The sequence below is a fragment of the Lycium ferocissimum genome, unplaced genomic scaffold (assembly GCF_029784015.1).
Source record: "Lycium ferocissimum isolate CSIRO_LF1 unplaced genomic scaffold, AGI_CSIRO_Lferr_CH_V1 ctg3730, whole genome shotgun sequence".
NCBI classification, from domain to species: domain Eukaryota; kingdom Viridiplantae; phylum Streptophyta; class Magnoliopsida; order Solanales; family Solanaceae; genus Lycium; species Lycium ferocissimum.
In genome coordinates this window covers 1-16,403 of record NW_026725473.1, presented here as the reverse complement: position 1 = coordinate 16,403, position 16,403 = coordinate 1, and the positions used below count along the sequence as shown (strand labels likewise).

Here is a 16,403-nt window from a genome sequence, read left to right as displayed (position 1 = left end):
AATTCTGCTTTTAAATTATGTTGAAAGGCTTTATCTCTTGTTTGGGTTCACCACGGGATAGGTAGGTGTCCTTACAACAATCATTAAAATTTTGGATCGTGACATAAATTTAGAGGCTTCATAGACTAGATGTTCAGGTATGCATACGTTTGACATTATTTCTGTTTTCGGCTTATGTCCAATGTTTTGAAACTCATTATAAATGGAAATATCCTTTAAGGGGTTTATGATATGATAACTATTTCATTTGCTTTATGTATATATATATATAATGAATCGCTTAGTTGTTTTGAGCTTTTTGCCTTATTTTCCCTAAAATACCCTTCATGCTGTAGTTGTATCTTGGTGTTTATGATTTGCGGGGATGGGTGTCGCGGTTCTTGAGGCAACCGGATGGGTTTTGGATTGGTTTTAGTGAATTTTGAGTTTTCTAAGTTAAGAAAATGAAGATGTTTGATCAAAGTCAACATCGGGGGTAAATGCATCATTTCAAAGTTTCGTCGATTCCATTAGGTCAGAATGTGATTTTGACTCAGTAGGACCATTGGTTCAGGTCCCGAGGCATTTAGGTGTGATTTGGGTCATTGGTTGGAGATATGCGAATTTGATGTTTTAGAGTTGACCCTGGTCAATGCCGGGTCAAAATGACCTCTTTTACGAATTTTGAGTGCGCGAGCGGGTTCGTAGCATGTTTTGTAATTGAAATGCATATTTGGTTTGTGTTCGGGGATTCCGGATAAGTTTCAGGTGTTAAATTGAAGTTCGGAAATTTAGAGGTTTGGGCTGTTCAGCTGTTATTTGGTGCAGCCGCACCTACGAGGCATAGGCCGCACCTGCGAGCTCACACCTGTACGAGTTGGTCCGCAGGTGCGAGAAGGCGAGATTAGCTAGGATCGCACCTGCGAGGTTAGGTGCGCAGAAGCGGAGTCGCACCTGCGGGTGGACATCCGCACCTACAAATTTTGGGGTGAGTAAGTGGGTTCCGCTCTTGCGGTCATTTTCCCGCTTGTGCGAGATTGCACCTGTGAAGAAATGTCTGCAGAAGCGGAGTAACTGGTCAGATTTTTTTCAATTTTCCCCAATTCGAACTTAATGCTTCCTAAAATCATTTTAGAAGCTATAGAGCTCGGATTTGAGAGATTTCAAGTGCTAGATTCAAGGTTCTTCATTAGGGTAAGTTCTTAACCATAATCTAAGTATTAATTCATGATTCCATCCATTATTTACCTTTTGCTTTCATGATTCTAAGTAGTAGATTAAGGGGTTGTTTGGTTGGGAAATAAGTTATCCTAGGATTACTTATCCTGGGATTAGTTATTCCACCCTCTCACAGGGAAGAAATAACACTACAATCTCAGGATAACTAATCCCAGAATTAGTTATACCGCGATTTTATCCCAACCAAACGTGGGATAAACTCATCTCAAATTTAATCCCGGAATTATTTATCCCTTATCCCTCGTACCAAACGAGCCCTAAGGTTTTCCCATGGAAATGGGTTTAGTAGAAATTAATGAAATTGAAGGTCCAAATGTGATTAGAACCTTCACGATTTTTAGGATTATGACTATGGGTAAGATGAATTTAAGGTAAATTTTCGATTTTGACCTCCGAGGCTCGGGATAGGGTTTTGGATTGACTTTTTACCCGAATCCTTTATATGAAATTATCATTATTGATAGACTTGTATTCTTATGTAGATACTGTATTTGAACAGATTGGGCTCATTCGGAAGTTCAAAGGAATGGAGAGGTTGCGGAGTGACTCCTCGGCTTTAGATTCAGGCAAGTTGAGACTTATTAGACCCTTTATGTAGTGTTATGCGTTGGTTAATTTAACTAAGGAGCGTAATGGGGAATTGGGGGTCCCGTACTCATGAGGTGACAAACACTTGTGCATGTACCGGTGTGATTGTATGGGTAACTAAAATATGAAAGAATCATGCGATGTGACGAAGATTATATAGCCTTCGGGCCATGAAGGTGATGGCTAAATCCACTAGGTTGGTATGTTGTTGCTTATTTGGGCTATGATAGCCATGTTTGACTAATACTTGTGAGTATTGATTCGACTTGCATTCATCACTGCACATCTCGTGTAAACTATGAAAGAGAACATATAATCTTGATATTGAATTGATGATTATGCATTTGCATTGTGTACGCATATCAATTATATTCATTCATAATATTATTGGCATCTGAATTATGGGATACGAGAAAGGGCCTTAGAGGCCGGATATTGGATATGGTACATAAACAGAGTGATGATAATATTATAGCCGAATGGCTGTGCCCAATGTGATCTGGGAGATCTAGTATTCCGGGTGGGTATATCGACCTCATGAGTCCCCCATGGCTCACGTGAAACCTACTGCAGGAGTGTGTGTACACCGGTACATATGGTCATTGCGTATTCTTCACTTGCATTGCATATTATTCACGTGTATTGCATATTCTTCACTTGTATTTCATGTTATCTTACTTGTTGACTTGTTTCCATACCATAGTTGTGCGAAACGTTGAAAAGATTGAATCTTTACGACTATACTCAGAGAGGAATGAGACTTTATGAATTGATTGAGTTGTGGATAATTCCTTTACCTATTGAATGCTTATAAACTGTGAACTTTGAGACTAACGAAGCAAGAAGAGGAGTATCAGAAGTACCAACCCTCGTCATCATTATAGTGTAGGGTCGATTGACGATGCTGCTGGGTATACATGGTTTCCGTACTCATTCTACACTTGCTGCACCTTTTGTGTGCAGGTCCAGATCCCCGCACGAGTGGAGATCAAGGCTTGTAGATTTGTTGGAGCATTTGCTTGGAGTTTAGGGTAAGCCGATGATGGTTCCGCGGCGCCAGACTCCTTCCAATCTCTATTTCCCGTCTTTCCTTATTTCAGACAGTATCATTGTAGCATTTCAGACTTGTATTCAAATTAGTAGCTCTTGTACTTATGACTTTTAGGTTTTGGGAGGTGTATTGACTAGACTACTTTATGTCGTTATTATTAGACTCATTATGAGACTTATTATAGTTGTTCCTTTTTTATTTCTGCAATTTATTTATGATTCACGACTTAGTTTCTATTGGGGATTTTGGGTCGTGACAATATATGTCTCGAGTCATAAAGCATGTAGAGCTGGTTCGCTCGGGTCAAGTTAAGGCATCGAGTGGCGATCCACCCAGGACAAGGTTCAGAGCGTGACAGTCTCATAATTCAAAATAGATAGCAAAATTCTAACAAGAAGCCAAAGAGCTCGTGGAACGACACAATTTTCTCAATAAGCTACAAGCTTTAAGCAAGCAAGTATTTCTCTACAAGTTCTAAAGATCAAGACCACAAAATTCAAGATCAACCTTCATGCCCTTGAATACAAGTACAAGTCAAGATCAACACCACCAAAATTTAAGATCAAGCTTCAAGCCCTTGAATCCAAGTACAAGTCAAGATCAAGTCCACAAAAATCAAAGTAAAACTCAAAGGCAATTGAATATATTTTTGAAAAGAAGAACAGAGGATTCATAGAGATTGTAACACTCATAAAATTGAAACAAAATACTATGATTGTTGCGATAAAAACCAATCTCCATTATTTTCTTAGCGCAAATTTTATTGTCTATAGTTACTACGATCAAATCCTTGTTACAAAATAATTATTTAAAATTTCAAATTAATCGCAGTATGAATTCTTTGAATTTAAACTTCTCACATATTTACGATGCTAAACATTATGCAAACTTTAAGGAATGTCAAAATACTTGAGTTTAACAAATATTTTTGGCAGTGAAGAGAATTTATTTGTTCTGGTGATGATCGATTTAGAGAGATGAGGAATAGTGATGAAGAGCCTGTTTGGCCAAGCGGTTTTGAGGCCAAAGTCCTTTTATTGGGAGGGAAAATCACTTTGTTTGCGGGAAATTTGAGGTGTTTGGCCAATAAGTAGAAGGAGAAGCAGTTTTTCTGCGGTTGGGGAGAAGCTAAAAATTTTTGCTTCTTGAAAAAGGCAAAAATAGAAAAAAAAATTCAAGACAAAAAGGTTCCTACCATAAATACATATTTACCAAGTATATCCCTCATTAAATCATTAATTTCATAATTATGCATTTTATGTATAGCAACTCATTTTGATTCTTAATGAGATCTCAATCATACATTTAAATGTTCCAAATAAAATTACAGTTACTTCATATTCTTGTCCAAAAAAAGACGTTTGTTTTTCTTTTGATCTTCAAGCAGCCTTATTACTCTTTTGTACTTAAAAGAACGATAATGTTATTTTTGTTATATTTTTTTTAGTATATTTAAATCATCATGTTGATATTATATCGATATTTAATATTTTCTTTGATTTATCTATGTATTATATTGATTGAAAATTTTAATAAGTACTTTTAAATTTTAATTAAATTAAATTAAAAAATTAATTAAAGTCCTTCATAATAGATGTTTAAGATAATATCTCTCTATAAAATAATCTTAATAGTAAACGTTCATTGATACTTATTCTTTTTAGTAATTTGACACTCAAAAATACTTTTTTAGAAATATTAGCCAAATATAATCTGGTTATCAAAAACTTTTTTTCAAATAAATTAGTTAAACACAAACTGCATCTCACCAAAATTATTTTTTTGAAAAACACTTTTAAAAGTTACTTTTCAAAATAAGAAGATAGTGGTCAAATTTAGACTATTTCATAATGTTGAGGCAAATTTGGACCATTTGCATAGTTGCATAGAGAATCTGCCTTTTTCTCTTGTTAAAAAAGGTTCACTCTTATAAGTGCAAAGTTGACGGCAATTTGGTCATTTTCCTAATATTTAAAGTATAGAAGATTGTTGACATCCGATTCCGAGTCTTTGTTTTCAACAAAAGTATGCCAGTTTGGTCAGCTCTCCGGCGGTCTCTACAACCCACCCGTTGTATATCCATAACCCAACTCCCCCATATTCGCCATTTAACTGCAACTAATGTACAGCACCATCCAAAAACATCTTTCCTCAAATGGATTGGTGGATTCATTACCACTTCCACTTTAGCTTTCACATTTTACTCCTTTTCTTCCCCCAATTACCCTTCTTTCTCTTTTTCCGACACTCTTGATCATCATCCACCAAAGTATCTCTTTGGAGGTAAATTCTTCTTAACTTCTTTGTCTTTTTACCCTTTTAACAATCATTTATAACTGCCTTTGTCCCAATTAAGTATCTTAGTTTGACTGGTCACAAAATTGAATAAAAAGAGACTTTTGAATCTCGTGGTTTGTAATTTACTAAAATATCCTTTGAATTTTGTGGTTTAAACTTGCTTTGTAAAATATTTAAATTGTCAACTTACTAAATATAAATATAAGGACACTTCAATTGTGGGACGGGGGGAGTATATCTTTCTTATTGCTTTGGTGGTTTTGAGTGAAATTTTGAATATAATTTAAGGTTAACTTGTATTTGCAGATGCTTACAGAAGAAAAGTGTTCTTTAAATATGAAAAGCGTATTAGGATGCGAAGTCCTCCTGAAAAGGTATTCATTCTATCTAACTCAACATCATTTAGTTTGTTTGTAATTTTCCATCAATACTTCCCTCACTCTCAAATTTATATGACATAGTTCGGATTTCGAGAGTCAAACTTCTTCATTTTGACCGTGAATTTGGACATACAATCTTTAATTTTTTTATAAAACAATTTACATATTTAGAAACTACATAAAAAGTACTATAAGTCACAATAATTTACACTTTAAAATATTTAAAGGGCATACGAATAATTGCGGTAAAATCTTTTCTTGTTTGACTCTCGAAATCCGAACCATGTCATATAAATTAGGACAGAGGGAGTAGATGAATACTAGATTAAAAAGCATATTTTGGTTTCACCGATCAGTGTGTGGACGACTAAATTTCGATGTTTCTTGTAATCAAATGAAGGGGAAAGCTGTACTGAATCTTTACAATGTGATTATATTTGCTATTTGTCGATGCTGTCATATTGTTTTGACTGTGTATCATCACTAGAAAGAGTAGTTTTCTGCATGACTGAACTTAGTGATACCAGAGTCTTATCTGTTAGAACTACTGACTAAAATAAGTTCATCTCATCCTATCCAACTTAAGCTCCATTTGATCTTCTTATATGACCGCACATCCATCTTAGCATTGATATCTCTGCGACACTCATCTAATGGATGTATTGGACCTTTGCAATCCAACATCCACTCCCATTTTTCTTTTGTACACTATGACTGAAAAAGTGAGGATGGGAAATGTGGAGAGAGAGAGCATCAGCGGAAAATTTCCTGTAGTAGGTACATTGTAACTTAAAAGTAGTCCAGTGCAGACAATCTTTTTTGATCAAAAAATTCAGTGAAGACAACCTTCAGTGCTCATTTTCCACTATAATGTTTTTAGATGCGTCGGTGATGGTGCCCTAATGTGAAAACGCCAGAAAAGCAAAATCTCATGGTTGACCTGTATTTGACATGTATCTTGCATCAAGAATTTAACAAATTCTGCATCTGAGCGGCCTTTTTCAACTTCTCTGACCTACTTGGCGGCATTTTCTAATTGGCCATAAATGTTTTCCCTTCCATTGATAAGTGTACTGGGATATTGTGTTTGTGTAGTGTACGGTAAAGATCTCAACTTTTATCTCTCTCTATAAAAACTTGTTCTACCACGGCTGTGATTTGCATGAGGGTTAACTATTTGTTTCAACATTTTGTTGTTTCCTCGAAGGTGTTTGAGTACTTTGCATCTTTTGAAGCCCATGATGGAGAAATACTTATGACACCAGCAGATTTAATGAGAGCGGTTGTTCCTGTGTTCCCTCCATCTGAATCACACCTCATGAGAGATGGACATCTCAGAGGTGAAAGAAGTCCGGGTGAACTGCGATGTGCCCCATCAAAGTTTTTTATGCTTTTTGACACAAACAGTGATGGCCACGTATCTTTCAAAGAGTGAGTCCCAAGTCTCAGTGCAGTCTCTCTTGTTCTCTATTCAACTCATCAGTTTGCCATTATTAAGTAATCTCCCCCCCTGTCTTGTTTTTCTCTGTTTCTCCTGATTTAAACTTTAGAATCATTCAGCTTGAGTTATAAGCCATACTTATGTTGAATACTGAAAAAGTCTTCCATTTTATTGCATTTTTTACAGGTATATATTCTTTGTGACCCTGCTGAGTATCCCTGAATCAAGTTTTTCAGTGGCATTCAAGATGTTTGACCTCGACTGTAATGGGTAGGAGTCTAATTTCAACATTTAAGTTGCAATTTGTAAAGTAGGGATATGAATAAAATTGTTCGTCCCCTTCTTGTATGATAGGAATGTAAGAACTAGCATACGAGGGATCTCTTATGTCAATTACTGAACGCAAATGAGGATGCAGAAGACTGAGAGAACAGTTTCCAGTTTTGTATTCTGTTTTATGTAGTTGCGAGTCTTGGAAAATTTACTTTTTCTGTTCAGCGATGGATAATTGCGTGACTTAGAAGAGGCCACTTTGATGATCTTCGTTTTCTTTTCCTTCTTGACTCTAAATAATTCGTGTTCAGAAAAGGTAGATATATCACTTTCATGATTAACTATGGATTTGTTCTGTTTGGATATTATGGTGATTGAGTAAGGAAATGGTTGAGCTCTATGGCTTTGATAATGACAACTTAATGCTATGACTTAGCTGTTACTCTATTAAGATAGTGTCAATTGTTTGTAGAGAGGGCATTTTCCAGTCAATTCAAAGACTGCTGACTTATTTATTTGGGGAGGTTTGAGGGATGACTGCCAGAAACTCAGGTTGAACAATTATATATATCTTATTCATGCTGTCCTGTTTCGCTATTTCTGTCAGACACCAAATTTTGTGTGGTTTAATGAGTTAGTGCTTATATTGTGACAGAGAGATAGACATTTATGAATTCAAGAAAGTAATGACTTTGATGCGAGCTCACAACAGGCAAGGTGCTCATCACAGTGATGGACTTCGAGCAGGGCATAATTTAGGTGGTCATGTAGACAATGGAGGCCTATTACAAGACTTCTTTGGTGAAGATGGCAAGAAACGCCTCCAATATGATACATTTGTCCAATTCTTGAGAGATCTGCATGAAGAAGTATGTCAACTCTAATAATCAAATGCAAAATGGAAAACAAGAATAGTTTGACATTTATTTTTCAGTTAGTATATGTCGTTTGCATTGCAATGGTTTTCAATTATCCGTCCCTTGTGTTATTATATTGTATCACCCTCCGCTATTATTTTTAAAGGAAACCCAGTTGCATGTATTGTATCAATGAACTAATAAAAGTGATATTCCCTCCCCTCTCTCAGGTGTGATGTTAATTCTATTGCTGTTGTCATGTATGTGCTTCACAGATGCTAAAATTGGAGTTTGCCCACTATGATTACAAGTCTCGAGGGAGCATTTCAGCAAAGGATTTTGCCCTGTCCATGGTTGCTTCTGCTGATTTGAAGTACTTAAACAAGTTGCTTGATCGAGTTGATGATTTAGATAATGAGTCACAACTAAGTCATATTCGGATTTCATTTGAGGAATTCAAAAGTTTTGCTGAGCTGCGCAAGAAGTTGCAACCATTTTCACTGGCACTTTTCTGTTTTGGGCAAGCGAATGGGCTTTTGACTAGAAGTGATTTTAAAAGAGCTGCTTCTCAAGTATGCACTCTTTGTTGCTCTTTTCCATCTTTCAGTCAGCTTTTCCCATGTATGCATGCATGTGTTAATGTTATCCTCTTTTTTGTTTTAAATTTGTGTGTGTCATGTGTTTTAACTGGAACATTTCTTTATATGTTTACGTGCTTGTTTAGTTCTCAGTTTCTTCTGACAAAGTATTTAACAGGTATGTGGAGTCTCTCTCACTGACAACATGATAGAACTTGTCTTCCATCTTTTCGATACAAATCGTGATGGAAGTTTAAGCTCAGACGAGTTTATTCGAGTTTTAGAGAAGCGAGAAAGGGATATTGCTGAGCCAACTGAAGCAGGTATCCTCAACTTTGTGTCTTGTTGTGGGAATTGCACACGAAACTACAAATCCTACTTGCTTTCTTCATGGTCAACCTCTTGTTGACGGGAGGAGGACCTACTGGAATATTGGTGAAGTGATAACTGCTTGAATGGTATCCTGGATTTTTTTTTTTTTTTGTTTAAATAAACTGTATGAAGGGGGGTTTTGGCACAACAACAAGAACCCTTTAGTAGGAGATTACGGGTTCAAGCCATGGAAACGTCTTGCAAAAAAGCAAAGAGGTAAGGTTGTAGACTTAATGTGGTCTGCATTTCCCTGAACCCTGCGCATAGGTGAGAGTTTAGATCACCGGGCTGGCCTTTAAATAAACCGTATTAATAGCGACAAACAATTGTAGCGTCAATTTTTTCCAGAAAATTGTTCCAGACGTTAGGGGTTGATCGTTTGTAGTTATAAGGCCAAGTATGAAACTGTAGCAGGAAGTCTTGGATGTGTTGTACCTGGATAGACTTCGAAATTCTACATTTAATTATGGAGTCTAACATGCTGTAGTTTGATGTTATTCAATTTTAGTTCGTGTCTTACCATTTTACCTCCAAGAAAAGAGGAACCAAAAGGGCCTGCTGCGATGAGTTTGCCAATGAAAAACAACACATGAAATATGAACAAGAGAGTTGGGTGAATGAATTAAGGGGTGACAAAATAAGTTTCAAATTAAGAAAGAGTGACACAAGTTATTTTATTAGGTAAGGTGACTCTTTTGAGACTAGTGTTAATGACACTGAAAAGTCCCCATGTTTTATTATTTACACAAAGCCCCTACCTGCTTTTACCCCTTCCCCTCCTCCGCCGCCTCCTTCTCCGCCACCACCACCGCCACTTCCCTCCTCTTACTATGCCAGCGCCTCCTCCTCCGCCTCCTCCATCACCACTTCCTTTGGCTCTTCAGCCTCCTCCGGCTCCTCCTCCTCCATCTCCTTCGCCTCATTTTCCACCCTTCACCTTCTGCAGAAAATTCACGAACTTCAGTGCAATGATTATCGATTTTGTTGTTCAACAACTATACACCTTCGATAGTTGTTGCAACAGCTCAAAAACTCAAATTTCAGTAATTGTTGCAACTTCTAAAATTTGTTGGATTTTCTGCAGAATTTCTTTCAGTGGCTCAATTATTTTTTTCAAATTTTCTCCAAAAAATTCTCACGACCAAAGTAAAACAGTACTTAGAATAAGAAAAAAAAAAAAAAAAGAAGAGGAGAACAAGAAGAAGACGCCATGAAAAAGATGAAAATGATGACGAGCAAGAAGTAGAGAGAAAATGACAGAGAGATAGAGAAAACAAAGAGAAGAGAAGAGAAAATAAGATGAAAAGGTAAAGAGGAGAGGGAAAATTTAAATTTTGAAATCCAAAAGTTGGTGGGAAGTCTTTTTAAGAACCCTAAGTTATAATTGGACTCTTAATCTCAATTGACTTGGTCAAAGTCACCATTTCTTAATTCAAGAAAAGAATTCCAAATATCAACTCAAATTTCAGTAATTGTTGCAACTTCTAAAATTTGTTGGATTTTCTGCAGAATTTCTTTCAGTGGCTCAATTATTTTTTTCAAATTTTCTCCAGAAAATGCTCACGACCAAAGTAAAACAGTACTTAGAATAAGAAAAAAAAAAAAAAAAAAAAAGAGGGGAACAAGAAGAAGATGCCATGAAAAAGATGAAAATGACGACGAGCAAGAAGTAGAGAGAAAATGACAGAGAGAAAGAAAACAAAAAGAAGAGAAGGGAAAATAAGATGAAAAGGTAAAGAGGAGAGGGAAAATTTAAATTTTGAAATCCAAAAGTAGGTGGGAAGTCTTTTTAAGAACCCTAAGTTATAATTGGACTCTTAATCTCAATTGACTTGGTCAAAGTCACCATTTCTTAATTCAAGAAAAGAATTCCAAATATCAATTAGTAACTAGACATGCTCAATATCATCAACTGCTACTATTTGCTGGATAGGCATGCTATATTTCAATAACTGCTAAACGTATCACGACACAGTGTAAATGTATAATGCTAAGGACCTCGTGGCAATAGCAGATACTTTGAACTAGCAATCTAACACATACTTTCCCCACACATGAACTAGATGAATTTTATATACATCAAACAATTCAAATAGCATGCTTTTTTCTTCTAAAAACCAATCAAAACTCAAGATTTCATAGTTTAAATAACTCCAAATTCAAGTATAATATTAAGGCTAGTGTAAGGAATCATGACCTTAATTTGTAGGTTGAATCTACACTCTTTAGAACTCACAAGTGGAGAGAATCTTACTCAAAATATCTAACAATCGTGGTTGATGCCTTTGCGTGATCACCACTTTACCATTCGCAGTCCCGCTCTGATCTACCGTAATATTTGACTGAAGTCAATTAAGCCTTCTTACTCTATGCGATAGTGACACCTTGTTTGCAATTGCGATTACCAAAAGATTTCTGTACCGCGATCGCAAGCATGTGTGCCTGATCGTGCAAAAGAATCTGCACAAGCAAAATTTGCAATTACAGATATATTGTGATGGTGCCGAAACTCAACCGAACCCCCTTGGGTCCCAACCGAAACCGTGCTGACTAGTAGCAAATGGTATTAACTTACACAAGGTCCCAAACACATGTTCTGGAACAGAAACACTCAAAAAGAGGGGTTGAGTTGTTACAAGTTGCCCCAACATGGCTCAAGATTTGTTTAGCAAATTCCATTTGTGTAGGTGAAATGACAATTCAGGTAAAAGAACCCAAATTGGAGCAAATGGAGATTCGTGCTCAGGCCTAAAGTTTGGTGTCCACATCTTGAGCCACATTTGAAGGCCTCCAATCTCAAGAATCTCCTAAAGTAGACATTTTTTACGATCTTCCTAATTATTGAAGTCTATAAAGATTTTTCGATAGTCATAAACACAAACTTTAAGCCATTCCTTTGATTGACTAGTTCGATGAAAGCAGCTCGAATGACTTTGATCTTCGGTCAGCTTCTCAGAAATTTCCCAACAATGGTGAACTTATATTCGTCAGCCATGACTTCTTAGTAGTCACTGGAGTTGAAAATTACTTTGTGGATGGTGGTTCGAGCTTGGATTGTGGGGCATTCGTGGCTGTTCTGAGAAGTGGAAGCCTTAGAGCCCGTTTGGATTGGCTTATAAGTTGCTGAAAACAGCTTACAAGCCATTTTCAGCTTTTTTGAGTGTTTTGCCAGCTTATAAGCCATTTTGTGCTTAAATAAGCCAAAAAAAAATAATTAGGTCCGTTTGGCTTAGCTTATCTAAAGCAGCTTATAAGCTGTTTTCAGCTTATAACCCCAACTTATTTTATTTTGGCTTATAAGCTGTTTTTTCAGCTTATAAGCTGCTTTTTTTAAGCCCATCCAAACAGGCTCTTAGAAAGCCTAGCTATTATCGAGCCATATATAGTTGGGTTTTGTTAGATTTCCTCTTATGAGATTGGTCGCCCAAACTAAGGCATCATTTTGAGGGGCCAGACACGTCAGTGGAAGGCCTTCTGGCAGAGCCTTGAGGATGGGGTGTTAGTACCAGGCGCTGAATCTAGAGATTGAATTCTACTGTTCATCTGCCCTCTAGTTTCTTAAAGCGAATAAATAAGAGCCGACTCTTTTTCTGCGTAAAGGAAAATTTAAGCTTTTATTCAAAGATAATATCCTTGGGTTGTCAAATTGAAATGTGCAAGAATAGATTCAATTGACAAATTTACAAGTTATACATATGTACAATGTCTACCTATGACCCTGTGAAACAACAAAAAATATCTAGGAATGTACATCATCTAGTTGCTAAACCGGCTAACGTGTGACACCACTAGATCGCAACGAAGTTGTGGGAGAGTTTTTCGAACTGAGATTTCATTAAATCTCCAAGAGACCGAAAAGAACTTCCACGTGTCATGGAGGTTTTGGTTGTTGTTGTTGTTGTGGTTGTGGTTGTCTCGTTATTCACAGCAACATCAATTTCGCCCATCTCGGTCTTCATGGACTTGACAAATTTCATGTCTATATTATTACCAGAAATGTCTCTTAAGTAGAATATATTTCTTGCTCTCCCTCCCTCAGTTGCTATATCTGCTCTAACAACAGCTAGACCATTCTCTCTAAGAACCCGAGTAATATCAGAGAGCAATCCTACTCTATTATTGGCGCATAGTTCTAATCGAATTCCCTGTTAAACAAACAAATAAAAGTAATGATGATCAGAAAGATGTAAACTTAATGTCAAATGGCCAACTACTACTAAGAGATTGAAGAAACCAAGACCTCACAAACTCTTCGTTCAATAGCAGCTTCCAAGCATTTTATCACTCTTTCTTTCTCACTTTCTGTGCTCATTGCATATCCATCAACATGCCTTATGAAATATTCCTGTGGCATCAAAAAGTTCGTCAGCATATTTAATATTGTCTTTTTTTCCTTGTTCATTATTAGTGCTCTTCTTTTTATGTGTCTGATTCGTCCCAAGGTCGTAATCTTGGATTAGGAGGCAGGCAGTGGCGAAGCCGGGATTTTTACTAAGGGAGTTCAAAAATATAAAAAAGTAAACACACGAAAAAGCTAAGGGGATTCAACATCTATTATATATACATAAAAAAAAAAAAAATTTAACCTTATATTTACTGTGTAATTTTTCGCAGAAGGGGATTCGAATGACAACCCCTCGGCCCAACCTAGCTCCGCCCCTGCTAGGAGGCCATACTCACTACATACCTATTTCCGTTGCATTTGTGGAATAAGTCTAAAGTTCCATTGAAGTAATTATCACTTTGAGAGGGTCATTGGGCCAGCATATCTAAAGATACATTGAATCTAGCACAAATTATAAATGGAATCTCTTATATGAGAGGCATGTAGGCGGATCTCGGATTTCTAGAACATGGGCGCACCACTAAAAAGGGAGAAAAAAAAAAGTATTTAGTGGGAATAGATCCTATTCCTTGGGGCAAATAATCTAGTTTCGTGGAGCGACCATGGATTCAGGTGCACTGTGATTTAGGCCTAAATCCGCCCCTGCTTGTACAGTTTTTTTGACAAATCTAAAGAGGAGTGAATTCATTATAAGGTTCAAATAGAAAAAAATACCTGAAATGCATAACCCCCACGGGAATCAACGGAAGCATGGAAGATGACATACTGCATATCTGTAAGAGTGCAAACAGTATCAAACATGAGCCTCTTGCGATCCTTGCACTGAATAGAAACTATTGAATATCCCTTCTCATGACAATTCTCAATACCCACACTCAACATTTTCTCTTCCTTATCATGAGTGCTGTCAATTAATCTTGGAGACCCCATTAATCCTGGAGAACTACTTATAGGCGGGTTTGAAGGGCTTTCAAAATCACGAACAGATAGCATAAGCTGATGTAGTCTACGTTCCACATCGGTCACCGTGCCTTCTCCTTCTGGATTAAGTCCATAAGCGGTTTTCACTTCTTGTTGTCTCATATTATCTTCGTTTGTGCTCCGAGCAGTAGTTGCTCGGAGCACTGTGGTGAGGTGATCTTCGATAGCTGTCAAGCGAGTGTGGTCGATAGGTGTGTCAGTAGACTCCTCTGAAATGTAAACAACGCAAGCTAAACGTGCATTGTGGCTCCATGCATGTGCTTCCACAACGTTGCAATGGAGATCAGCTAAGGCAGCTGATATCTCTGAAAATAGTCCTGGCCTGTCTCTTCCAGTCATTTCAATTGCTGTAGGCTCTGGTGGAGATTCACATTTGAAAAAATTTCTACTTCCTGTCTTTGATTTCTCTATTCCCTCCCTATTTGCACCAATGGCCTGCATGTTTCTTTCCATCAGTCACATATGATTTGTGTAATTTAACTGGCCGGGATGTAGGTTATTACTCTATTTTTTAGGTTACAATATTAGGCTTCATATGAAGACTTAGCCCCTGGTGTTGGTCACTTAACACGATAGTGTCAAAATTATTTGTACTGTCAATGCATAGAACATAAGTTCAAGGTTTATAAATAACAAGGTAACTTCTATATACTGACAGTGTCTTATTTTATACGATTAGTCATTTTCTAAGTTGGTAACTTAAATAGATAGTTATGTATAAAGTTATTCTAATTTGGTAAAATAAATACCCCCTCCATCCCAAAAAACTGTTTGGGTTCGGATTACGAGGACCAAACTAATTAATGTTCGGTGTGAATTCGGACATAAATTTTTTATTTTTTTGAAATAAAAATTACATAAAATGTATAATAAGTCATGACAATAGTTTATAATTCAAAATATTTATAAAATATCTAGAAAAATTATGGTAAAAAAAATATCTTTTGACTATCCAAATTGTAACTAAGACAGTCTTTTTGGGAAGGAGGGAGTAATAAAGTGTAAGTAACTTACTATAATAAATATGTAAAATAAGTAATAGTTATCAGTGTGTATAGGTTATGTTTAAATGCGATGCAAGTTATTCATTTCAGTTAATATCACTTATCATGCATGGGATTTAATTTTCTATTTTAGGCTAGTTTGAAAAGCATTTTAGCTTGGAACTTTTATTTATGATTGTTACCTGCTGAATATAGTTGATAACTCTCTGATTGGTAACTTTGTTACCGAGCTCATCTTTGACATGAAAGACTGTGAAAACAAGTATTTTAAAGGAACATATTAGATCCTATTAATAGTAGGCTTAATTGGGAAGTTATTATTGATAACAAGAATATATAATGTGAATATTATGTTGATTACCATCCATGAACCATCCAGCATCTGAAGATATATAGCCTTTCAATATAATGAGATTCATATCTGTTAGCACTTGGACCACTTCTAACAGGAGACCTTGCTTATTTACACTATCAATCTGCATATAAAACGAATGGTTACGTTTAGCGCAACTAAAAGTATTTTTCTTGTCAATTAACAATTCATTGTTCATCTGAAAGAGAAATTTTGTAATAAGAAGATTGTTTTACCTTCACTACTGTACAATTCTCTAGACTCTCATTGTCAAGAGTAACTCGGCATCTATAAATAAGGCAAAATAAGTTCAACCTCTCAGCTAGGCTATCGAAATCAGGATCAAAATAAGAAGATTGAATTTTTGTCAAATAGAGAATTTGACAAACCAATTTTGATCACTTACTTTGGGCCATTTATCCTCTCAGCTAGGCTATCATAATCAGGATCAAAATAAGGCGAACAAACTCGGTTCATGCCTGCAGACGAAAAATTAGGTCATGGAATATAAATTTTTACAAAATGACAATAACAAAAAAATTAATTATATTGGTAACCTACAACAAAAACTTGATGACAATAACAAGGATCACGAAAACAAATCATGCTGATAATAACAATGGCTCCAACAATAAAAAATAAACAGCGACGATAACAAAGATAAC

General features: G+C 36.3%; 2 protein-coding genes across 3 annotated transcripts; one reads left to right on the top strand and one right to left on the bottom strand.

The window, feature by feature from the left end:
- Window positions 1-4,813: 4,813 nt before the first annotated feature.
- LOC132044140 (calcium uptake protein, mitochondrial-like) lies at window positions 4,814-9,553 on the top strand. Of its 2 annotated transcripts, XM_059434635.1 has the most exons (7): window positions 4,815-5,140; window positions 5,462-5,529; window positions 6,743-6,966; window positions 7,163-7,246; window positions 7,905-8,118; window positions 8,382-8,678; window positions 8,863-9,553. In XM_059434635.1, the coding sequence occupies exons 1-7, from the start codon at window positions 4,885-4,887 to the stop codon at window positions 9,091-9,093; spliced, it is 1,374 nt and encodes a 457-aa protein (XP_059290618.1). In that variant the 5' UTR covers window positions 4,815-4,884; the 3' UTR covers window positions 9,094-9,553. The 2 variants fall into 2 exon arrangements, with proteins under 2 accessions (XP_059290619.1, XP_059290618.1); XM_059434636.1 differs by lacking the exon at window positions 7,163-7,246 and having other exon boundaries at window positions 4,814-5,140.
- Window positions 9,554-12,654: 3,101 nt separating this feature from the next.
- On the bottom strand, window positions 12,655-16,351 carry LOC132044141 (ACT domain-containing protein ACR2). Its single transcript, XM_059434637.1, has 7 exons — window positions 16,145-16,351; window positions 15,975-16,026; window positions 15,748-15,862; window positions 15,569-15,636; window positions 14,116-14,817; window positions 13,297-13,401; window positions 12,655-13,201 (listed from the first exon to the last, which is right to left on the bottom strand). The coding sequence occupies exons 1-7, from the start codon at window positions 16,213-16,215 to the stop codon at window positions 12,845-12,847; spliced, it is 1,470 nt and encodes a 489-aa protein (XP_059290620.1). The 5' UTR covers window positions 16,216-16,351; the 3' UTR covers window positions 12,655-12,844.
- Window positions 16,352-16,403: the final 52 nt, after the last annotated feature.